We start from the raw sequence: 23,033 nt of genomic DNA on the forward strand, positions 1-23,033 counted from the left end.
TTTGAGCCAAATACTACCTGGCATTTAAGGTGGTCCACAAACTGATTGGATGATTGGAATCGAGACACCCAACTTGGTCCACGTAAATCTTTGGATGTCTCTAGATGTAAGAATGGAGCAACGTCCAAGTCCAAACTAGAACTACCCAGCTGCTGTCCAAACATAGGAGTACTTGATTTAGTCGATATCTCGCTAAACATACAAAGTTCAATGTTCATCGGTTGATAACACATGTCCGATATATCTCAGGTCACCTCCATTGTCCTAGCCCTCTAGCATTAATTAGTGTAAGGGCATCCGCAATAGTAGAGTCAGTAATGACTCTCCACATTATTTTATTTAGAGTCAATGGTAAAATAACATGTGCAATGATTTATGTATTCAATTTTAAACTGACTCTAGATAATTTGATAGCATTAAATATGATGTTATGCAATGGTTAAAAGATCGACTCATAGCTAACTCTTAGCTCGTCGATTTTTTACTCAAAGAGTGTGACTCTTCGTGAAGAGTCTATTTCTCGTTCGTCCACTGAAACAAATTTAAGAATCGGTTAAAAATCGGTCATTGCGGATGCACTAATGATAAGTTGAGTCCCTTTCCTCTCAAAACACGGTAAGTTCAGTCCAAAGACCATTGGACAGTGTAGGTCCAAGATATGCATCCGGAGAATCTCTCCAATCTCTATGTGTGGGCAGTTTCCTCGCGCTCTCAGCGCTCCGGAACTCCCAGGTGATCGATTTGCGTTGCGTTCTGGTGTGCTTGACATCAAGCTCCTTCTAGCCCCTCTAGTGATTCGTGCCAGGTCGGATGCTGTGCCCCGCGCGTCATTGGCGTGGTGAGTTGGGTTTGGCGTTTGTTTCAAAATCCATCCGAGTGGAGCGCGGGTGGCATTTTTGTGGTTTTGGGCAGTCGAACAGTTCGTCCGCTGAGCCCTCTCGGTGCTACGTGGGCTTCGTTGCGTGCGCTCATGCCACGGTGGGGCGGCCTGTCAGCGAGTGGGGTGGTGTGGCGGTTTCTCTTGCAGACGTGTCCTACGCGCGTCGGTTCACAGAGTCGGTTCCAGGGCATGTGGCTGATTTTCGGGCTTCTTTTCCGCCGATTCCGACTTTCTCCTTTTTCTTTTCTCGCTTATTTCCTTCCGCGAGGGGCTTCGTCTGCCGATCCATCGCTGTTCCCGGCTGCTGCTCCTGGTTTCGACTCCTGCCTTGCCGTGGGTTGCTGCTCCCACTCCACTGGCTGCTCCCATTGTTTCTGTTCTTCCTCCCGCTGGTCTCCAACGTGGGTTCGTTACCCTTTTTGCCTCTTGCCTCTTGGTGTGTGGGTTTGTTTCTTCGTGTGGGCGGCGGTTAATTTGGTTGCTGCTGTGCTCGCCGGCTTTTGGGGCCGGGGTACTTGTTTGGTTGGTGGCGGCTCGCGGCCTTCGTTGTCGCCACCGCCATCCAGAGCTCCGCCGCCTCCTCAGCGTACGCCGCCGCATCCCATCCCTCATCTATCTCTGAACCTGGGACGAGTGCAATGAACCGCCGCCACGGATCTGCAGCCTCACCCATGGATTTATGGCCTCCTCGCGCCTGCGTCGAGCTAGCTGGTGAGATCCACGCGGTGCTTCCTCTCCCCAAGCTCCTGCTCGCTGGACCGGCAACGGCAAGCTGACGGATTCCAACCATGGTATTTTAGATCCGAAATTTGTTATTCATGATTTTGGATCCTAAATTTTGGGGTTTTCATGCTGTTCCCAGAGTTGGATCGTAATTGAGCAATCATGTTGTGGCCAATATCTATATTATTTGAAGTTAATCTCAGTTTAACTAATTAATGTTTGAATTGTTTTGTACATTTTGTATAGCTATCAGCCTGTAAGAAGCTCTACTTCCTGTGACAGCAAAATCCTAAATGTTCCATAAAGAGGTAAGTACAAATTTCCAGCTTTGCTGGTTCAAGAGGTTGTTGCTGGATTCTTTTTTGGTTGTTGTTGCTTGTAATAGTTTACACCAAAATATTCATTATGTTGCAGTCTTAAACTGACCAGGGGGCAATGGAAGCCATGACACACTCTATGAAGTGATAGATGGTGTGACATCTCCCCTTGAGACTGAATTTTTCCTCAGAAGACTCATGCTATGACTATTTATATTGTCACCTCCATGGCACGTCCACGACAAGCTTTTTATTCCAAACTGAATTGTTAGTGGTACTGGACGAATACTTTTGTCATTTTATTCATGTTAAGGAGAATTTTCTCCTCCATGTTGATTGGAGCTTAGCATGGGGTTTTACTGCCCTCTGTGTTCTGTAAAGGCGCGATTGTTTGTGGGAACTTGCAACGCTTCATAGTGGTAAACGGCAAGTTGTGTATATGCTTTTAGAGAGTTGTAATTTGGATGTGGCGATTTGATTTCTGTGTCTGGCGATTGTATATGTACTTAATGTATGTCGTGTATTTGGACAGTCATTATTTGCTTGCTGATGGTAAACGGAAAAATCTATTAGTTTTAATTCGTTGTATTTGGCTCACCTTTGCAACTTTTCAAGTAATAATGATGTTCGATGCATTAAACATGAGGCAGGCAATAGCTTATACTCCCTGCGTCCCATATTAAGTGCCGAAATATTACATGTATCTAGACGCTTTTTACATATAGATACGTCCATATTTGGGCAAATTTGAGTCACTTAATATGGGATGGAGGGAGTATTTACTATACTCGAATAAACCAGAACGGTTGATCCTACATAGATCGTTGATCAACTATTTATGTATGTCGATTGAGTCTGTTTTTGACAAAAACAACTCCTTTCTCCCATTCTTTAATTACTTGGTTACCTTTTTTGTTTGTGTTGGTTCTTGTTTCTTCAACAGTTGCCTGCTTTGAATTTTAGAGATAGCATAGCTGCATTCGTCCCTTTTCATGGTTCTTTTAGTTTTACTAACATCTATATCAGATCAAGTTGTAATAGTTTTTGTTCACACCTTCTCTGTCGAACTTTTTTGGACATTTGTGCAGGTATGCAAAACTTAGCATTTTTAGTAATCTCATTTATGTGCTCATCTTGTGTTTCTTCCCATCTTTGGCCATCTTTAACAGGTATTCGGATACTGCCGGCTTCTTTTTGAGACTTGGTTCAGCTGTTGATAAGTGAAATGTCATCAACAGCCGACGCAAGGTAATATTTGCACTAAGATGTGCCGACTTAGTTATTCAGGGATGTTATACCTACACAAGATAGAAAGATTATGCAATGAAACTGAAAAATTTCTTAGTTAATAATAGCATGCTATTTGATGTTTGAAGTTGACCCATGATTAAATAATATCCATTTGCAAGTGGAAAAGAAATACGTCTTGCTTGTTCCGATAAGCAGTGTCACCATTTGAACACAAACATTTTTTATTCGAAAGTTGTTTCCTGCATGCAGGATTATCTGATTGCAAGCATTATCTACCTTTATGCACATGATTTTTGAACAAGCTAAGACATGCTACAATGATTGCTTGGGCTCCAGGGTAAGTTTTGAATTTGTGGTAGCATGGTAGTTACATCGATGAGGGAAATGCATATATGTCTTTTGATTTCCTTAGTTAAAGCCCATCGGTTTCTGAACTATACCTGCAATGTTACATTGCCTATGTGATTATATCTGAAGATACCCTATGACGATGCATGAGCTTAGGTAGAATGGCAAACTAGGAGCTCATGCATCGTAGGCTAAACATGTCACTGATAATGTTTCTTCCAATTAAGAAATAAGCTTCAGGTTCTATTAACTCTATTCCATTGGATACATTGCATCAGTTATCGAACTACTATTGGACTGCTAATTGTTTGATGTGCACGCATGTACTTTAGTTTGTATTCCATCTGCTACAGTTCTTCCTGGTTGCTTGTTTTAGTGCTTGTCTTCACCTAGATTTAGGTAAGAATCGTTGCAGGTAATTAAACTCGCAAAGAAACTACCAACATTTGATCTGCAGGCCATCAAGAATGATCTAGCAGCTGATGACGACATGGACTCCTAGGAACTATCGAGGGTTCGAATAGTTTTAGTTGCAGGTTGCCTTTGCAAGTAGGTGAGGCTTCTTTTTGGCTGTTCGATCCTTTGACCATGACTAGGCTTTGTGTTGGCTGTGATTGATTGAAGAAAGATTGCAGGGACAATGTTTTTTGTATAGTTTTACTCAGCGACTGTTTGGCAGTCGTTGGTCTGTGCTGCTGCCGTCCAAGTGCAGGGGGGGACGGTCTTGTGTTTCCTGCGTGGACGTACCAGACTCAGTTTTCTATGCAGGACAGTGACACCTATATTATGAACAAGTAAGTTGCATCGGATCTTTTCGTGGGATTATTTTTACAGCTATCACCATTCATGGAAGAGGTTCTTATTGGCCTGGAGCGACTCCCCAACTCCCCAGAGTTCGGTTCTGTCCTAAAAACAATTTTTGTTATGGTTAGTTGCAAGGCCAGAGAACCGTGATTTAGCACACATCAAAGTTAAAAGAGAGAAAAAAAAGAGGCGAGCAAAGCTTTTTCAGTCCAGCAAGCATAAGCATGTAAAAAAAATGTAGATGCTCTGGAAAAAAAACTTAGGCCTGCAATTCAGGGAGAACAAGGGAGTAACTTTGACCCTCTCTAAAAGTAGATGCTCTTCCAACAGATTGCAGTTACAATTGTGCTATGATAGTTTAGTGTGTGCAATTTAAGATTTAGAATATCATTTTTATGTGATTTATCTTAGGTCAGAAAAGGTATTTAGAGATCCAGAATCGGTTTCTTAATCCTTTGGCTTCTTCAAGTAAATAAAAAGCAACCTAACACTGCTCTGCACCAAAGGAAAAGCGCCATCAGTCCACCATAAACTGATGTGTAATCGCTGATCGTGGACACAAAGTAAGACTGTGTACGGATGGGTTGCAAACCAGAGTCACATATTTTGCCCTGGAGTTTGAGTCATTGTTCCAGACCATAGACACACGGTTCCAGATTTTGAGCCTCTTGTTTGTAAGCATGGTTACTTTATTTTTTATTTACCTCTGTAGCCTTGGTGTTGTTGCCTGCGTCAATGTAGCTCTTTGTTATCACATATGATTGTTTCCAGATTTCCTAATTCTTCATTTGTTTGTAATCTGCAGGTTGTCTTTGTTTTTGGCGCTGTGAGTGTGGTCAGACAATCTTCTGGAGGTGATTTTTTTTCTCTCATCTTCTTTAATTGTGCTTGCTGTAGGGTGTTTTCTTTGTCAAGTGGTTTGTGTATTAGATTACTTTCTGGAAGAGAGAAGCCCCTTCTCATTGTGTACAGAATTTGAGTGTCATTGGAGTTTGGCTCTGATTAAACACTTCAAATGAATTGCCACATTTGCTGTATAGACAAACTTTTCAAACATTGATCTCATGGTTTTTCTTGATGGGCACGTGGGCGCAAGTGATTGATGAGAATGTATAAGAGATGAATTTTGAAACCATGGATCTTGCATATTCTCATGTTCTTTGTTAGGTGGTCAGTACACTTATATGTACGCTTAACCAGAATAATTTGTTGCCTTAAGCTGATGCATTCATACCTTCTCGCAAAATTCAATCTCTTTCACGGTTTTTACTTTGTTTTTATTGAAATTTCTGTTGCAATGAGCAATGACAACTCTTACGTGTGAAATCTCATGGAATTGTTTTTATGCGTGGAGTAGGATGCAAGAGTGTTTTTTCTTCTAAAGATTCACCTAGGCCAGTTATTATAACTCAAGGGACAATCATCATTTGTAATTGTTCCTTTACTTCCACAGTTTGTACATATTTACTATGCTAACTCAAGCCACTATAATTTGTGAAATGTTCTATATTTTTTTACAAGCATGCGGTGCTTTGCATACCCTATCCCTTTTCAGCGCCACAAGTCGACCTGTCACCGTTGGTTGTACTCTTCTGTCTGTATTAATGTAGGTTCATGTCCGCCTTAAAACACCATTAAACTCGGAGAAACCTTATTTTGCTTGCTGTCATGATGCGCTGCTTATACTTTTTAGGTGGCAAGCCGTACTCCTGTCCTAAATAAGTACATTGAATGCTAAAGTCTGTTTATCTGTTAAGTATATAAATCTAACGTGCAATCCTACGGAGTCTCACCTTGATTTAAATAGTTTACCCTTTAAATATCAGTTTTTGTACACCTTAAAAAAAAATCAGTTTTTTGTCTACCTTCATCGACTTACTGTTCTATACACTTCGATGTTATATTATGATTATAAACAAGTTCACTTTCCCTTATGTTATCCACAGTATTTTGATACGGAGTAGTTGACTTGGCATCAGTTATCATTATCTGAAGTCAAATTAGAGGCTACAGAAACAGAGCACAGCATCCCGCCCTCCCTCCTATTTGCAGAAAACAAGGAAGCTAGGAGAGCTTCGAAGAAGTGGACATTTGAAACATTTCCCAATTCTATAGCATTTTGTAGTGATGCTGAAGGGGTCTCAGCAAAGTACTCCTATATGCCATCATCAGACTTTAGGAACTGACGTACTATTTTTTTTTTCAAGAATGCAGACGTACTATTATGCACCATTGAGGAAGTTCATTGATGACCCCCAATTTTTGTTCTCTGCTGTCGATCCTGTATATTTTCAGAAAAAAGGAGAGATGTGTTTCATGTTCAAAGCATATACTCCCTCTTCTGTCCAACAAAAGATGTCTCAAGTTTGTTAAAATTTGGATGTATCTAGACATGACTTAGTGTATAGATGCATTCAAATTTAGTTAAAGTTAAGACATCCTTTGTTGGACGGAGGAAGTATAAGAATAGTGTAAGCAAGACACGGATATACCCCTTCAGAAAAGAAGACAGGGTTGCGGTCCATGCTGCATGGAGCATAATGGGTGCCCATGCTGCAAGAAATTCGATGTTCTCGACCCTCAAATGATATATTGTAAAAGAGCGAAGATGTGGTAAAATCGCCGTATGAACAAGGACATTAGGGAGCTGTCTCTCGGCGGCGCGCGCAGTTCCGTCTAGTGTACTTGACAGTCGGCACGCCTCGTTTCTTTTTCTCTTTCCGGCCGTTTGGTCGGCCAAGGATAACAACTTTCTAATCTAAATTTTAAAATATCGGTAACCCACACGCGACCGATGCCTGACCAAATCCACCAAACCGCCCCATTCATCAGCTATCTCTCCGTTCACGTAACCGCGTCTGCTTCTTCTTCCTTCCCGTCCAGGTAAAAAAAAAAAAAAACCGAATCCCCCACAAACAAACCCCCCTTTCTCGCGCACCGCCTCGCAGAGTCGCACCAACAAATCCCCTGAACCCCAACGCGAGTTCCCGGCGGCGGAGCAGAGGAGATGTCGTACGCCTACCTCTTCAAGTACATCATCATCGGCGACACAGGTCCGCTCCGCTCTCTCTCCCCAATCGATTTCACCCTTGCTCTTTCCGGGAAACGGATGATGGATCCGTGCGTGCCCATCCATGGATGCTCGCGTTGTTGCATGGGAGAGATCTGTCTGTCTGTCCACCTGCCTTAATCTGATTGGATGGTTCCGCAGGTGTTGGCAAGTCGTGCCTGCTGCTGCAGTTCACCGACAAGCGGTTCCAGCCCGTCCATGACCTCACCATCGGCGTCGAGTTCGGCGCCCGGATGATCACCATCGACAACAAGCCCATCAAGCTCCAGATTTGGGACACGGTACGACGGTACCCTCTTTTGCAATCTTTTAATCTGTGTGTAGATCGATGGCTATTTATACAGCAGTAGCAATTAGCATCAACTGCAGTTGGAAAAGGGCTGGCACTTGCAATTACTTATTGGAATTAGGATTATCGAAGCCTGACTGGAAATTGAAAGTGACGTTTGTAGTGGATTCCTGGTTCATTGTTGATAGCTGTAACTTTTATTAATTTCCGTATGAATTAGTAGCTCTCATGAGGTAGCAGAAATGGGCAATTTGAGTCATACTAGCTTGTTCAGCCCCCAAATAAGTGAATACTTGGTTTGGGAATGCTTAAGGCTTAAGTGCCACATTCAGTTGTCAAGGCAAATAATCATCTTGTGCGGTTGCGTTAACATTACAGGCAGGCCAAGAGTCATTCAGATCTATAACTAGATCATACTACAGAGGAGCTGCTGGTGCTCTTTTGGTCTATGACATCACCAGGTACTTGCCCAGTATAGTGAAAGCTGTCTTGTTTGATTAAGTGCATATTTCCTGAATGTTAATCGAGGTGTTAATCTTTGTGCTGTACTGACTTTAGGAGGGAAACTTTTAATCATCTCGCGAGCTGGCTGGAAGATGCAAGGCAACATGCAAATGCTAACATGACAATAATGCTAGTTGGGAACAAATGTGATCTATCTCATAGACGTGCCGTAAGCTATGAGGAAGGTGAGCAGTTTGCAAAGGACAATGGTCTGATCTTTATGGAAGCATCTGCAAAAACCGCACAAAATGTTGAGGAGGTGATGATTGATTCTCGTTGCATCTCCCTGCAATTAAGGCCTCTCTGCAGACGGTTTTCTGACACCATTTGAATGCAGGGTTTTGTCAAGACTGCTGGAGCAATATACAAGAAAATACAGGATGGTGTCTTTGATGTATCTAATGAGGTAAACTTTCAAATGCCAGTAATTAATTTTGGATTGATCAGTGAAATGAGCATGTGTGATGTTATTTTTTTATCATAATTTATGTAACTTGAGTATATTCTTAATCAACATGTAGCACTATAAAAATATCCCTGAGATGAAGCAGAGACGCCTTTAGTTTGATTCAAGAGTGCTATGTGATCCTAAAGTTGTGTTGTTTAGTATCTGATGATTTCAGCCTCAGTTTTCTGATACGTTCTGCTTTTCTTTCCTCCACCATGCTACAATATATAGATGCCTGCCTTGCAAGTTACATATGCCTTCCTTTGTACTTCCCCATCTTGCAGAAAGCCAATTACTTTTTCTGACAGCCTTTATATGGGCGCTAAGAATAGCCAAACATGAAAAGGGTGATGCTGCATTCATCTTTCTGTAGTTCACACTAAGAATAGTCAAACATGAAAAGGGCGATGTTGCATACTTCTCTCTGTAGTTCAATGGAACAATGATATTCTTCTGTTGTTGTTGGAAAAGAGATGCTTGCTACCTTTCATTATTGGCGGAGGAAGTTAATAATCGGAAGAACAGCAATGTTACAATAGCGGCCAATGTCATTTCCCTGCCTTGTTTTTGTTTTGACATGTTGCCAGTTGAAATGTAAAAACCAAATGTTATGTTGCTGCTTTTGTTAGTATTTTATTTTCAACCTGAGTATGGATTGATGATTTCTTTTCTTAATGTTTGCAGTCTTACGGAATCAAAGTTGGCTATGTAGTCCCTGGCCAATCTGGAGGTGCTGGTGCCTCATCTTCCCAAGGTGGTGGCTGTTGCGGCTAATGGAATGGTGTACAAAAAAATGCCTGTCATGTTTCACATCCCCATTGCATTATTTCACGTTGCCCAGTGGAAATGGTTACTCCAGGGTGCATTGTTATTTCGCGCACCTATGGAATATGTCCCAGCGAACTAGTCAATAGATTGAGTTCTTTTATGTCAGCTGTTCTTTAAACTGTACAATCACTGTAATCTATCGGATGCTTCCAGTTTCATGCCATTTAGCATCCACGAATATATCCATATGCATGTGTAATTAAATAAGAATGCATGGTTTGATGTGGTTATTTAAATCCTCTCAAAAGGTTCTTTTCATGTACTTACCAGATTAGTTGGGGCTTGTTTTTCCCTAAAGCTAGGGCTCAGGTATATCAGGAAAGTAATGTTCTAGGTCTACCAGAAAAATAATGCTAATTACTTGTTCCCTCACAAAATAAATAAATTGGTAATGCTTGTTTGTAAGCTGCTAAACTGTGTTTCTTCAAGGTCGTGTTAACCTGCAAATTGGAGCTTTAGCTTGCAGAAAATGAAATCTAAAAAGTTGAACTTATTGATGGAAACTTGTAGATATATTTCTGGTTTTTCCTTATGTCCTAGCAGAGGTGATACCTTGTTTAGCTCGTGCCTTTGTGGTTGAAGAAATATTTTTATTCTTAAGAGTGTATGCCCTCTTTTCGTTTTAAATCACTACAAGTTTTCACAAATTAAGATTTGTATGAACTGATAATGTTTGTGGTTGAAAAACCTGCAAAATCTATCCAAAAATATGATAACTTTGTGGCCCGAACAAAATAAAAATAAAGAACTTCAGTCAAAATTTAGTTTATTTTGTGCACAGACAGACGTGGTCATTATGACAATGTACATATTTACATGTTGCATCATACATCCACTAAAACTTGCAAGTGTCTCAAGAAGAGATAAAGATAGATCACACGCTTGAGAGAAAAAAATAAAACGTTTTGCCTCCGTCGTAGCGAGACAACGAGGTACATAAGCACAGCGTTTCAAACGTATACTTGTTGTAGCTTCTACAATCGACGGGAAGAACAGACAAAACATGCTTTCAAGAAAAACGGATGCTCTATTCCTTGTGCCAGGAAGAAAAACACTTTGCTAAACGACCGAAGAACATAGCGAAAACAGAAAATAAGAAAAATACTACTAGAAGCACCACAAATCTGTCTGCGCTCCACACCAGAGCAACAAAACTACCACAACATACGCTGACAATACGTACATACACACACGAGCGGCTCGATCCAACGGAGGCTTGCTTAATGCGTGTCGCAGTCGTAGCAGGTGTGGTTGTGGCCGAGGTCGGTGAGCTTGTCGTAGGCGTGGCGGAAGACGCCGAGGCCGAAGAGGACGCCGATGAGCAGCCCGATGAAGAGTATCACCAGCAGCCAGCACCCCAACCTCTCCTTGTTCAGCTTGAACTTGCAGCACATCGCGGCCGCCGCGTGCCTGCAGGGTTTCGGGGGCTTTGGACGGGCAGACTGCGGCACGGCCTTTTATTATCAGAGGAAAACTAAAGGCAACTGCTTTTGCTACACTTCTTTTTTCCTCGAAAAAGAGCGAGCAGAACCGCGAGACCAACTACTACACTACTACATCAATGTCGTTCTTTTTCTCGATCTCTAAAAATTCAACGGTGGTGTAGTAGTGTATAGTATCGCTTGCTAGGGAAGCTAGCTAGCTACTGCTGTGTTTGGATGATGGGGAGATGATTTCCTTTCCTTTTCGCCGTGTCCGGAATCTCTGGCCTAACCGGAGACGCATGGCTCTGCCTGCCGGTATGAATGAATATATGGATGCATGATTGATTGAGGCCTGGAAAAAGATTGGCACGAACGATGGATGAGCGTAGCGAGAGGGAAGGAATCAATTTGGAGAGAGCAACATGAACATGCGGCGTCTTCTTCTTTTTCCTAATTCCTTATCATCTTTTGCCATGGAATAATTGTCTCTTTTGCCTTTAGAACAGGATAATGTCAATTTTTTATGAGTTGGGGGATATCGTTTGTTAGAATGACGGACGACGACGGCGTTGCCGGAATGAATTCGATTGTGATGCGAGCACCTGTCATCATAGGACAATCAGCCAGTTACGTTGAGCAGCTACAATTACGTTGTTATAGTACGACGCCGATTTTTAACCTTGTCAAAACTCGGGGGAACGGCCGAATCCAAGTTTTAATTCGTCCTGATCCTGAAAGCGGCACTTGCAAGTTGCAACAGAAGGCCGTCTGGTAACAATGGATAAGGAACTGGGGAATCAGGGCACAGACGCATGTACCAACTAGTAGAACGTTCATTTCGTGATCTTTCAGCACGTCACCAGATACACTGGGCGAGGGATGAGGAAGAAGATCTGCCACGTTTATCGCTACACGTTGCCATCTACACATGCACTGGTATGTGATCCTTACAAGTAAATTATGGAAAGCCTCGTCTTTGATATCAATAAAGCTTTGGTTATCGGGAAAAAGAATTCCAAACCATGGAATCAGATTCTAGAACAGACGTGCTCAGCAGCATCAAGATAATCCAAACACAAAAAAGATAAAATCTAGCATCCTATCAAAATGTGATCTGCAAATAGATGGTCGCTACCCAATTTAATTTAAAGCATTGCTGCAAAACAAAATGGGTCAGCTTGAATTCAACACAACTTACTGCTAGTCATAACCCTTGAGTAAGAATTCCACAGGGTAACAAGTACTGTAACAACAGAACCATGCCACTTAGAATTTCAAAGGGTTTGTGGAGTCCCGCAAGTAGAATTCCTGGGCAAGACATTACGCATTGATTAGGAACAAAAGATACTAACATAGACATGAACATTGGTCAAACAGTTGAGACGATTCCACACCGAGACCTACTAGATTGATTTTTAACAGAACGGCAACATTCTTCAACACAGCTCGCAGGGAAAGCAGTAGGTTATAGTGTAGAGGTTTGCGCTGCACGAGCTTCCAAAGCTGCGAAAGGTAAAGCTCAACGTCCCCGGCCCCTTCCACGCCCACGGCCGCGTCCACGACCCCGACCCATAGGCTTTCCTGAATAGAAACAAAGATTGGATGGTCAGCTTACAGTTTTTGAACTGAAGTAAGAAATGGCTGTGGAAAAACTGTACCTGTAGTTGGCTTCTTAGACTTGACTCTGGGGGTATCCTCGATTAGCAAAGTTTCCAGGTTTAAGCTATCAGGGAGGATGTAATAACGAATGTTATTCCCTCTCACACTGATATGATCAAGGGTCACATGATTCTTCCCTTTCAATGTAAGCTTTACCGTCTTTAGATGAGTATTCATGCTTATGTCAACACCTACAAAATATGCAGGAGTCAGAGGATCTGTGGAAGAGTAATCATGATCCAGTCTCATAGTTACTAGTAAACAGTTGTGGGCAATGCGATATTGTCAGAAAAGATGACTGAAGTGCCAAATGTTGTTCAGACAACAATGATTTTCCAAAGGCTACAAGACTTGAGAGACGAACTGTGGACACACAACAATTTTTCAAATTGTATGAAAATTTGTGCAAGATAATTTCCAGCATGCATTTTTCTCTGTTAATGAGCAAACCAGTCATATGAACCCTCAGACAGAGTGTAATTTCCAGCATGCATTTTTCAGTCATTTGTGCAAGAATCCCACAAGGTTGCAACACTGAAGTGACAAAAAATAGAAATACAAAACCCATTATTCTACTGTTCTAGAATTGGCAAACACTACCAATCCCACTAATTTTAATTCATACAAGATTCTTATTAAAGAACATAAAAGGAAATTTCATTAAATGTTTTTATTAAATTGCTTGTTTTAGCTCAAGCACATTTAGTAGTGTGCATTCTCTTCTATGTTTAACAAATACAAAATTCACCATGGAGTAAACAAAAGTAAGTTCCGGCTCTGGAGGGGCTTGAAGCATTTCAGAATTGGTTTAACAGCCTATTGGAACATTGCATACTAAGCAACAACTGTCACAAAGATACGAATCCCACTAACACTATATTCCTGGGATCAATATGTAAGAGGCTGGAGATTTTCAGTATACAAACTACATCCTACACTTAACATCAGGACCGAACAGCACTGCCGCACTGGACACATAAGAAAAATTGACCCAATGTAAACAGAATACACTCAATTTGTATGAATCAAATCTACTAACCAAGCTGAACATCAGATGCAATAAAGAAATATCTTCATCTCAGGGCACACGAAAACTACCTATGCCTTAAATTACAAAAGGAAATCACTAGCTTGTTCCAGCACAATCGCAAGGAAATGAACACACGAGGCATGCTCAGTTCTACAAGCTCCAAACCTAACAAAGCAACAGCACATTCTCAGACAAGCACATCCCACTAGCTCTCCATAATACATAGTACGAGCAAAAGCTAATAAATTGTAAGAACCCACGGGCCTGGAAACCCCCTAAAGTTTCAAGTTCCTCCCCACTAGAGAGTGAGGTCGAAGCATACCGGTGATGGTGCCGTGGACGGTGGTGCCGTTCTTGAGCTCGATGGTGACTGTTTCGTTGTTCAACTTCATCAGGAACCTGCGGCCAAACACACACGCCCAAATCAGCACCAAATTCGGCGGATGTTTGCCCTAGCGAATCAGTGAGGAGCGGCAATACGAAACAAATCGGAACGAAGGAAAGGAGCATCACCTGACGAGCTTCATCTTGGCGGCGGCGTCGAGGAGGAGAAGCAGGAGAGGAGGCGGCCGGAATCGTAGGAGCTGGAGCTGTTTGCTTTCTCGGAGCGGGAGGGGCAAAACCCTAGTTTGAAGGCTGATCTGGCCGAGGACGGTGGCTGATGAGTCGCTTTAATTGGGCCGGGCTTTACGGGTTGGGCTATATGGAATCTAAATTTTGCTGCAAATCCTTTTAACTTCACAATATTTACCTGTTTTTCCTTCTTGTTTTTTCGAGTTAAAACCGTATGTACCACTCGCTTGAAATATGGAATCCTGTCAAAAGTTAACTGAAAATATCACGCACATTCTCAACCAATTGGTTCGAGGTTTTTTGTTTGAACATTGGCTCCTTTTGAGGGGGGAAAATTGGGTGAGCGACGGGCTCACCCAAGCCCCCGTGCGCTCCACATCCTGATGGACGCCAGGTCCCATCGGACGGCCGCACGCCCAGGCGCCCCGCGGCTCGCCCCACGAGCCGGACGCCCGGCCGGACTCCCGCGCTCGCCATCGCCCGCGTCGGCTCGCCCGCGTCCGATCCCAGCAGGAACAGACGTGCGCGTCCCTGCGCGCCCTGTCGACCGTCGATCGAGCTTCTGCCGCACCCCGTTCCGTCGATTGAGCGCAGCACAGACGCGGATCCGATCCCACTGCGGCCGGTCGCCGTGGGCGCCGCCGCGGCATCGTCGTCCCCGTTGCCGGTTAGCAGGATGCTGGGCACCACCACCTGATGTCTCCCTTGTCCGCCCGCCTCCGGTCGCTGCGGCGGCTCATGAGCAGGGGCAAGCATGCCGTCGTGGGCACATCCAGCTCCAGCCCGCGCGGCGGCGACGTCGAGCAGGGGCTCTCCAGAGCCGACGCGCCACGCCCCCCCCAAGTCGCCGAAGAATCCTCCCAGTTCAAATTCATTCCGGATTCTGTAGCTCTCAGACCACTTCGGGATTCCGTAGCTCCCAGTTCATTCTTTCTTCCCTTCCCTTCTTTTCTTTTCTCCCCTTTCTTATTTCACAAAGAATTTTGGCCAGAAATTCTGATGTAAACAGAACAAGATGGCATTGCATTGGTGTCATTAATTGGTTCGTTGTTCTTGGGAATTGGTAATTGATGAATGTGTTCGTATGTTGATGAGATTGCTGTCATATCCATTAGTGCCTTCCATGCTTCAATTCAGAGAAGAGCAACACTTGCAGACACAAAAATCAGTCAAGACAGGCTGAAATTGCACATCATGGATAATCTTGTACTTTCGGTGCACCAAGTAGATGTAGTTTTCACTGCTTCATTAGAAGTATTACTTCTTTTCGATTAGTACAAAAGTATTAGTTCTGACTAGCCAGTTTGCTTTGGATTCAAGTTCAGATACTATATGTGTTGTCAGCTGTTTGCTTTGGATTAACGGATTTACTAGAAACCACCAGAAATTTGGATCTGTAGATAGTAGATACTACAGATGTTTGGTCCAAGCAAATAACTGAATGCATGCAACACAAAAATGATGTTTGGAATGTCTGTAGATCACTGTGCATAACAGTACATAAAGGAATGGCGATCAGAAGCGCAAACTCATCAGAAGGCTCAGTTTTTGCAAATTCATAGTCGCGTCCAAGAATGGGTAGTTTGTTGTCAGCCTGCTAGCATAATCCGATGGCTTCAAACATGTTCAGTAAAAGAAATTAAAAATGGCTAATTCATTCATGACAAAAGACTGTTAGCATAATCTGATGGCTTCAAACATGTTCAGTAAAAGAAATTAAAAATGGCTGATTCATTCATGACAAAAGAACTGATACAATTCGGGAGTAACATTCATAAGGTCCCTTAACAGTAAAAGAGCACAATTACATAGATTCATGATTTTGCACTCCATCAAAATGTAACTTCTTAACAGCAGTTTGCGCCTTAGCATCTTGATCAACTCCCATTAAAAGACTTGTGTATCCTCCTGGTTTGTATGGAGCAGCCATTGCAAAGGATTTGCAAAATAATTGAAGTGTGGCATCGTGGAATTAGCATATCCACCTTGAACGAAAGCAGCATCCATGGCTGAAGATGCCCCAACATTAAAATCCTGTGTCATAGCACAAGAAAGTGTTCATAAATCATGTTTGTAATGAAATAAACTGTGAAAATAGCTAATGTCTTACAATTATTTGGTTTGGCTCAGCAGGTTCATCTCTTGTTTGTAGATCATTATGTTCCAGACGTTCACCTACAATGCAATATATATGATAACAAAATATTTAAAATCAATTGTACACACATAAGCAAAAGGTATTGAGCAGGTCACTACCTTTCTGGGCACCCTTCTTCTTCTTGTTCTCAGTGTTCTGCTCAACAACATTTTTAATACGTGTCTTCTTTGGACCTTTTATTACTTGAGGAATTTTGAATGATATTACACCATTTAAGGGTTCTCGGACACATTCATTTTGAATAGGAGGAATCTCATTGGATTTTTCATGCATCTCACTTAGATAAGTATCTGCTTCCAAGTTCAAGTCATGCATGGCTTTCTGCAATTTAGAAAGAAGTTGTTTTGACGACGAACACTTCAATGCAAGAGATGTGGCTTGTCGAGATATAAGTGCTGCCTGTGCTTTCAAATCTGCCTCCTCACTTCCTGTTTTCTCAATATAAAATCCACTTTACGCATATTTTGTCCATCTAGGCAGTATATATTGCGATGGCAAATTGTATACTCCATTCATATTATAGACTCTTAGAACATGTTTGCACAATAAACCTGCAAAATATAGTTGCCAATTTAAACAACCTATATTATAGGATACAAAATACATTGAAAAACGAGAAAGATAATACAGAGTAGTGAACATACCTATGCATTCAAACATCCGGCAAGAGCATGTTATGGTCAAATCTTCAGTATTCAATACTACTGTTGCTCCACGATCAGATTGCATATACTTAACAAAGAATGTCGAGTTTGTCCCTGCAGCTTCCAATAATTCACAAGACAAATGTGAACTGTTTTTTAAATTCTTCCTCAAACTCCGAATACATTCTCCTTGTATATGATTCAGCTGCAGTTTTCAACATAGGTAGATTTCGAATGTAGGAAACTGGGGTCTTTCAACGTGACTTAAAATCAGCATCCAACTCATTTGACCTTAGACTAGCTGCAACGTTCTCACATTCTACAAGGAGTTCTGAAAGACCGAGTTTCCTACGAAATCTTTTCTTGAAGACATTATTCATACCTTCGCTCCTTTGGGTCGAGTTCATGTCTGCTGTAAAAGAGTCATGGTATACCGCAGCCCACTTTGCCCTCAAAGCATACAGGTTTGCCATCCATGAGTTATTCTCAAGGTTGTATTTAGCCAACAATTCATGCCATTTCTGTGTGAAGTAAATCTCTTCCTTGCCTTCGTAGATACATCTTTTGAAATTTGTCCAGAACTTGTTATCTCACTGGTTCTCTGACTTGTCCTCCGACGCATGAATTACATGACCAAGATGTTTAGCAGCAGCCAATATGCCACAAACAAAGGCGGTGGGTTGTATTTGGGAATACATAAGCAATTGCTGCTGCCATCGCCGCGTCTTGATCTGTGAAAATTGTGCTTGGGTGCTTTCCAGACATTGCTGTTAGAAAGGTCTCAAAGAGCCAAACTAATGATTCAATAGTCTCATTGAATATAAGTGCACACCCAAAAATTATCATTTGCTTGTGATGGTTGGTGCCAAGAATCGGAGCAAAAGGCATTTCAAACTTGTTAGTTTGAAATGTGGTGTCGAAAGACACAGCATCACCGAAGCATTTGTAATCCATGATTGACTGACCATCTGCCCAAAAGAAATTTGCTATACGACCATCTTCCTTGTCCACTTGAACTGCATAAAGAAATGTAGGATCCTGTAACTGTTTATTTCTCAGATATTCAGATAATGTTTGTGCGTCATTGGCTTCTAAGAATTGTCTGCGCTCGCGACCTATCTCATTATAGCAATCCATCTTAGAAAATGCTATTTTGTCTTCCCCTCCATAATGCTCCTTCATGAAATCAAAAACTTGGGCTGGCTTCATTCCAGCCCGCCGTATCTGCCCAATTAATTTCCTATCTGCCTCTATAACCTCTCGTCGGGACCTCAGCTTATGTGACTTATTTGGACTAGCAAGATAATGGTTGTGATCTAATACGACCTTTTGCACTGTCCAAACCCTCTCTTTGCTGATACTAAACTGAACAAGAGCATCACAACCGGTCCTTGTAATATCCTTTTGTGATGACTCATTTTCTCGATATCCTTGGCTACTACAAACTAGATGTTTGCATCGTCTTGCTCCTTCTAACACTGAACCCAACCTGTCCAGAATAGGTGTTGTACATTTCATAAGCCTTTTCCTCGGATTCAAAAGTCATTCCAACTTTAGGTGTCACCAAATTTTGTCCAAATTTATCAACCACCTCCTGTACATATGAATTGTCAATTAAAGGTGTACTATAACAAAAAAAAATTCTGCCAAGTTTGTTACTTATATTTTTTATACCTCATTAGGTACTTCATTCTCCACTGATCCAACATGTGTTATTTGTTGTTCTTCTCCATGATAGCAAATAACAGCATCATTCAAAGGTGGAGCATGTAATCTACATGAGGGAGCGATCGATGACTAATCGGCCGGCCGGACCTTGACATGGCGATGATCATGATCAAGCGAGGAGCAGCAGCAACAGTTACCCGAGGACCGACGGCGACGGAGCAGCGTGTGTGCGATCCAGTAGGGGTTCCACCGACGTCGCCGGGTAGGGCTTCGCCGCGCCACCTTCCGCCCGGCTATGTGAACTGCCGCTTGTTCACCTCCACCGACGTCGCCATGGCCGTCGCCGGGTAGGGCTTCGCCGCCCCGCCGTTCCTCCATGGCTGACGATAGGAACTGGGAGATAGAGCAAACCATGATCCGATCCGCGGATGAGACGATAGGCGGCGGCGGAGGTGGGACGGTCTGTTCGTGCTGTGCAGGGACGCAGGCGATAGGGCAAACCACAGTCCACGTCTGTTCCTGCTGGGCTCGTTCCCGATCGGAGTCATGGGATCAGACGCGGGCGTGCGGCCAGGCGTCCGGCTCGTTAGGCGAGCCGTGGGGCGCCTGGGCGTGCGACCGTCCGATCGGACCTGGCGTCCATCAGGATGTGGAGTGCACGAGGGCTTGGGTGAGCCCGTCGCTCACCCAATTTTGAGACGATGCGGCAAGTTTACTTGCCCATCAAACGGTCTTGTCAGGTGATCCAAGCAAAACATGAGCTTGCTAGTTACGTCATTGTCACAACATCCTCGATCATGTTGAAGGAGAAAGAAAACCATATGTTCATCGGCTGGACCATTACAACCACCATCCAGCCAGAGTTATTTGCTCGATGGTTCAACCAAAGTGGAAGAGCCTCGCCAGAAGCGAAGCAAAGATTAGGGAATATACAATGATCAAAATTCTTATGTACTTGCAGTCACAGCATTTTATGGAGCACAAAGGCCAAATCAAGTTATGATACTACACTTCAGTGCCAGTTTCCTGTTTTATGACAGTGATGCCCCCGCTAACTTCTTGGGAGGCGGATTTCCTCCAGCAAGCAGCACATACGCATAGAAACATGCCATCGCAGTGCTGTACAATTTTGAATTAAAGAAAAGTGTAAAAATAGATTAAGGTCTTCAATTCACACAAAAGTGGAGAGGGCTATATAGATCGAAACTAGAGAGTGAGGTACCTCAGTGAAGCGTAGAAGCCCCAGGGGAGGATTCTATTCGTCTGCATAAAGAGTAAAGAGCAACATTGTGTGAGGCAAGCACTGATCCGTAAGAACGGGGAAGTCACAGAAGTCACATTAGTTACCAGTAAGTAAGCATGAGAATACTTCCATGCTAGGACAGCAGAAATTGCTGCAAAGGACCAAATTGAACAGGTCGATAAGAAAAATATAATCTAGGATTGAATGGTGATAACATGTTAACCAAGTAAGTTGAGTGGCTTAATATGATGATACTTATCTCACCTGCTTGGCCCAATATAAAGAGGAAGCTGGATCTTCCGCGCTTCCAAAAGTTTAAACTAAGGATGCCAAGAAAGAGTGTAGCAAGCCCAGGTGCAACACCTAAGACAAGACTTATGGTACTCCTAGAGAAAAAATATCCTAGAAGCCCCATGCAGAACAAAAGACCACCTGCATCACCAAATGATATTTATTTGTTATTCAGACAGATCCAAGATAATAAAGTTGATGTCGTCAGTGCTGCTATCCGCAGAGTGGCACTCAAGTCTGATGGACCCATTTTCGAAATGAGGAACATTTCGTGTTTGAGGTATGACTGCCAAAACACAGTCATGACACTCATTGTCCACAGATTTAGAGGATTTTCATACCTAAATAGCAGGTAAAGCCTTATCTAACAAACCTCCAAAGCCTACATACGGAATTGGAGCACTTTTAAACTTGCAGAATCAATCGACATTCTAACACCGATTGTGCGAAATTATGCCATGCGAAGCCCATCTTTAACACCAAAACAGTTACAACCTTACAGCTCCGCTTTTATTATGAAATGGGTAGAGGTTATTGTAAACAAGAAATCAGATGTGTATGAAATCATGACCGTCTGCACAGTTGCATAGCAGAGTTTTACGTTTACAAATACATGCTTACTCAATTAAATCAGGATAAGCTTTTGCCTTTGTTTCAAATAAAATAAAATACTACATGGACTCAGACTTACCGAAAGGGATCCCGAAGCAAAAATCATGGATCTTAGCGCTCCTCTTTGGGGAAGTAACAGGTTCGTCTGTTTCTACAAGCCCCTCTGTCTGATTTGATCTCAAGTTTAACTCTTCAACCCGAGTATTCCCATTTGCACGTTTTGTTGAAATTTTGGCACCAACACCAAATGGCTTCATGCCCACTCCATTGGTAGAAATTGAAAGCTGAGGAGGCAACAAATATGTTAAATGGTAAAGTTGACTCTCTTTGGATTTAATTTGTTTTTTCCAAGCTAATCTTGTGGAAAGAGCATGGACCATAGATTACTGCTGGAGCTTTAACATCAAAACTACATCATATACATTTTTCACAGAGAGAACAACTTAAATTCTTAAGGGGTCTGAATGGTACAATAACAATTACACTATAAACTAGAGAAGCATGAATTTCGATGTTTATTTCTCCCAATTTCCGCAGCTTCACCAACCAGCCCTAAGAACCATTACTTAATCTCACCTCTTTGTGATCTACTTTTCCTTGGACAGCACGCACGACACCGTCGATGATCAAAGTATCAAACTATTCGGTGCAAATCGATGCAGACTGTACATTAAATTCTAAATAATTATTACCGGATTCTCTCCGGCTCTTGCCGATCCCCGAACCTGATCGGTCGATCTAAACCGGGATTCGAATTCGCAGCCCCGATTCGCCATGGCCACCCGACCATGTTGTCGCCGGAGTCCAAGGTAGGGCGGCGCAGGGGAGATGTGTGGGCGGACAGCTGCTGAGCGGGAAGGAGCAGCAGGGAGGCGGTGCATCGGGAAGCGCGTGAGGGCGGAGGCGGAGAAGGAGGCAACGCTGGCGAGGTACGGCAGAGAGAGGACACGGGATGAGCTCCTCTGGTCTCTGGAAGGCCGAGGGGCACGACGGTCCGCAGCAAGGGGGAGGGGCCGTGGGCCCGTGGCTGCTAGACTGCTGGGCTGGCTGTAATGGTGGCCATCGGGCCAAGCTTTTTTGGGCCGACCTGAAACCCAGGAAAAAAGCATGGCCCGGAGAACGGCACGAAACTTTCAGGCCGGGCCAAGCACGAGGCCCACGATAAGCGGGCTTTTTTCATTCTAGGCCCGTGGGCTGACATGGTTACGACATGAAAAATTACGGAGGCGGCACAGAGTAAATTTTAAAAATCCACCACATTAATGGTTAGGATTTCACTTGGTACCGATTTGTGTTTTATTTTCTAAAAACCATCGGATTTACTTAACCCCTCGCCGGTAGCGTCTAAACCCATTTCTGATGCAGCGGGTCCACCGGTCAGTCCAACGTCGTGTGCCAGCATACCAATTGACTCTCCTCTGCCTCCTGAGGCTTTGCATCCTTCTTTGTTTCCTCTCCTTCCCCAACCGAAACTCCTCGCCGCCATGTAGAGCGATGCTTCGTCCGCCGCTCCAGGCCGCCCTCCGCGCGCCCGCTTGCCCCTACGCGTCGCCGCGTGCGCTGCTAGCGCCCGCGCGCACCCCTGCACGCCTCTGCGCGCGACCGCCCGGCGCGTCTCGTCCAGACCCGCGTGCCGCCGCTTGCGCGGCCTGCGCCCGCCCCCGCGTGCCTCTGCCTACCCCTGCGCGCGCCTGCTCGCGACTGAGCGCCACCGCTTGCGCTGCCTGCGATGTCTTGCCACGGTGGTTCAGTTGGATTGCCACGGTGTCTTGCCACGCTGGCCTGACCGGGGCCCTTCTTGTCAGTTTCGCGTTTATTTGCTAGCAACCGCATGCTTAGTCTAATACGGTGATTTTTAGTAAATAAAACGTAAATCGGTACCGAAGCGAAACCCTAGCCTCCTAATGTGGTGGTTTTTTGTAATTTACTCGTCCGCCACGATACAGACACGGCATGACCCGGCCCGAAAGCACGGAAAAGTTGCTCAACTGGGCCAAAACAGTGGGATGCACCCTTCACGGGCCCAACTTCTTAATTTTTTCTTTCTTCTTTAGAAAGAAACTCGGACATGACTAATCGGGGCATCAGACCTGACACAAATCTGGGCCATGCTTTTTTCCATAAATAGGCCCATGGCTTGGCCCGGCACGACACGAAATGGTTCCGAGTCGAACTGGGTCTTGCCGGGCCAGCCCAATGGCCAACTAATGCTGGCTCAGGTTTTTTTTCCCTTTAATTCTTGTGTTTCATTGCGTCGGATCTCGGTGTA

General features: G+C 43.6%; 3 protein-coding genes and 1 long non-coding RNA gene across 5 annotated transcripts; 2 read left to right on the forward strand and 2 right to left on the reverse strand.

The window, feature by feature from the left end:
* The first annotated feature begins 1,091 nt into the window (after positions 1 to 1,091).
* Positions 1,092 to 5,554, forward strand: LOC104585361. The gene is made up of 5 exons (XR_002961338.1): positions 1,092 to 1,671; positions 1,850 to 1,911; positions 2,018 to 4,072; positions 4,155 to 4,313; positions 5,129 to 5,554. It is a non-coding gene; the product is annotated as an uncharacterized LOC104585361 (long non-coding RNA).
* A 1,590-nt stretch (positions 5,555 to 7,144) lies between these two features.
* Positions 7,145 to 9,720, forward strand: LOC100833955 (ras-related protein Rab-2-B). Its single transcript, XM_010241713.3, has 6 exons — positions 7,145 to 7,376; positions 7,535 to 7,674; positions 8,061 to 8,143; positions 8,241 to 8,445; positions 8,524 to 8,592; positions 9,319 to 9,720. The coding sequence occupies exons 1-6, from the start codon at positions 7,331 to 7,333 to the stop codon at positions 9,406 to 9,408; spliced, it is 633 nt and encodes a 210-aa protein (XP_010240015.1). The 5' UTR covers positions 7,145 to 7,330; the 3' UTR covers positions 9,409 to 9,720.
* Positions 9,721 to 12,001: 2,281 nt separating this feature from the next.
* LOC100834268 (small nuclear ribonucleoprotein SmD1a) lies at positions 12,002 to 14,249 on the reverse strand. 2 transcript variants are annotated; one of them, XR_138518.4, is made up of 5 exons: positions 14,089 to 14,249; positions 13,898 to 13,974; positions 12,545 to 12,736; positions 12,291 to 12,467; positions 12,002 to 12,194 (listed from the first exon to the last, which is right to left on the reverse strand). XR_138518.4 is itself a non-coding variant. In XM_010241714.3 (4 exons), exons 1-4 carry the CDS (start codon positions 14,100 to 14,102, stop codon positions 12,406 to 12,408), a joined length of 345 nt encoding a protein of 114 aa, XP_010240016.1. In that variant the 5' UTR covers positions 14,103 to 14,249; the 3' UTR covers positions 12,012 to 12,405. The 2 variants fall into 2 exon arrangements, 1 of the variants encoding a protein (XP_010240016.1); XM_010241714.3 differs by having other exon boundaries at positions 12,012 to 12,467.
* Positions 14,250 to 19,392: 5,143 nt separating this feature from the next.
* On the reverse strand, positions 19,393 to 21,750 carry LOC100834567 (protein FATTY ACID EXPORT 1, chloroplastic). The gene is made up of 6 exons (XM_003579894.4): positions 21,490 to 21,750; positions 20,844 to 21,048; positions 20,126 to 20,293; positions 19,966 to 20,012; positions 19,841 to 19,881; positions 19,393 to 19,737 (listed from the first exon to the last, which is right to left on the reverse strand). Exons 1-6 carry the CDS (start codon positions 21,643 to 21,645, stop codon positions 19,650 to 19,652), a joined length of 705 nt encoding a protein of 234 aa, XP_003579942.1. The 5' UTR covers positions 21,646 to 21,750; the 3' UTR covers positions 19,393 to 19,649.
* Between the last annotated feature and the right edge of the window lie 1,283 nt (positions 21,751 to 23,033).

This window comes from Brachypodium distachyon, chromosome 5 (genome assembly GCF_000005505.3).
Source record: "Brachypodium distachyon strain Bd21 chromosome 5, Brachypodium_distachyon_v3.0, whole genome shotgun sequence".
In the NCBI taxonomy this organism is placed as follows: Eukaryota; Viridiplantae; Streptophyta; class Magnoliopsida; order Poales; family Poaceae; genus Brachypodium; species Brachypodium distachyon.

Bases quoted from the DNA above. Each gene is read 5' to 3' on its own strand.
- LOC100833955 (XM_010241713.3), top strand. From the start codon at position 7,331: ATGTCGTACGCCTACCTCTTCAAGTACATCATCATCGGCGACACAG. The intron at 8,446-8,523 runs GTGATGATTGAT...ATTTGAATGCAG, and splicing joins CCGCACAAAATGTTGAGGAG to GGTTTTGTCAAGACTGCTGG. The intron at 8,593-9,318 runs GTAAACTTTCAA...TAATGTTTGCAG, and splicing joins TCTTTGATGTATCTAATGAG to TCTTACGGAATCAAAGTTGG.
- LOC100834268 (XM_010241714.3), bottom strand. The intron at 12,737-13,897 runs GTATGCTTCGAC...CATATTTTGTAG, and splicing joins CGTCCACGGCACCATCACCG to GTGTTGACATAAGCATGAAT. The intron at 12,468-12,544 runs GTACAGTTTTTC...GTTTCTATTCAG, and splicing joins GTCTAAGAAGCCAACTACAG to GAAAGCCTATGGGTCGGGGT.
- LOC100834567 (XM_003579894.4), bottom strand. From the start codon at position 21,645: ATGCACCGCCTCCCTGCTGCTCCTTCCCGCTCAGCAGCTGTCCGCCCA. The intron at 19,882-19,965 runs GTAACTAATGTG...CTCTTTATGCAG, and splicing joins ATTCTCATGCTTACTTACTG to ACGAATAGAATCCTCCCCTG. The intron at 19,738-19,840 runs GTACCTCACTCT...AAAATTGTACAG, and splicing joins GGCTTCTACGCTTCACTGAG to CACTGCGATGGCATGTTTCT.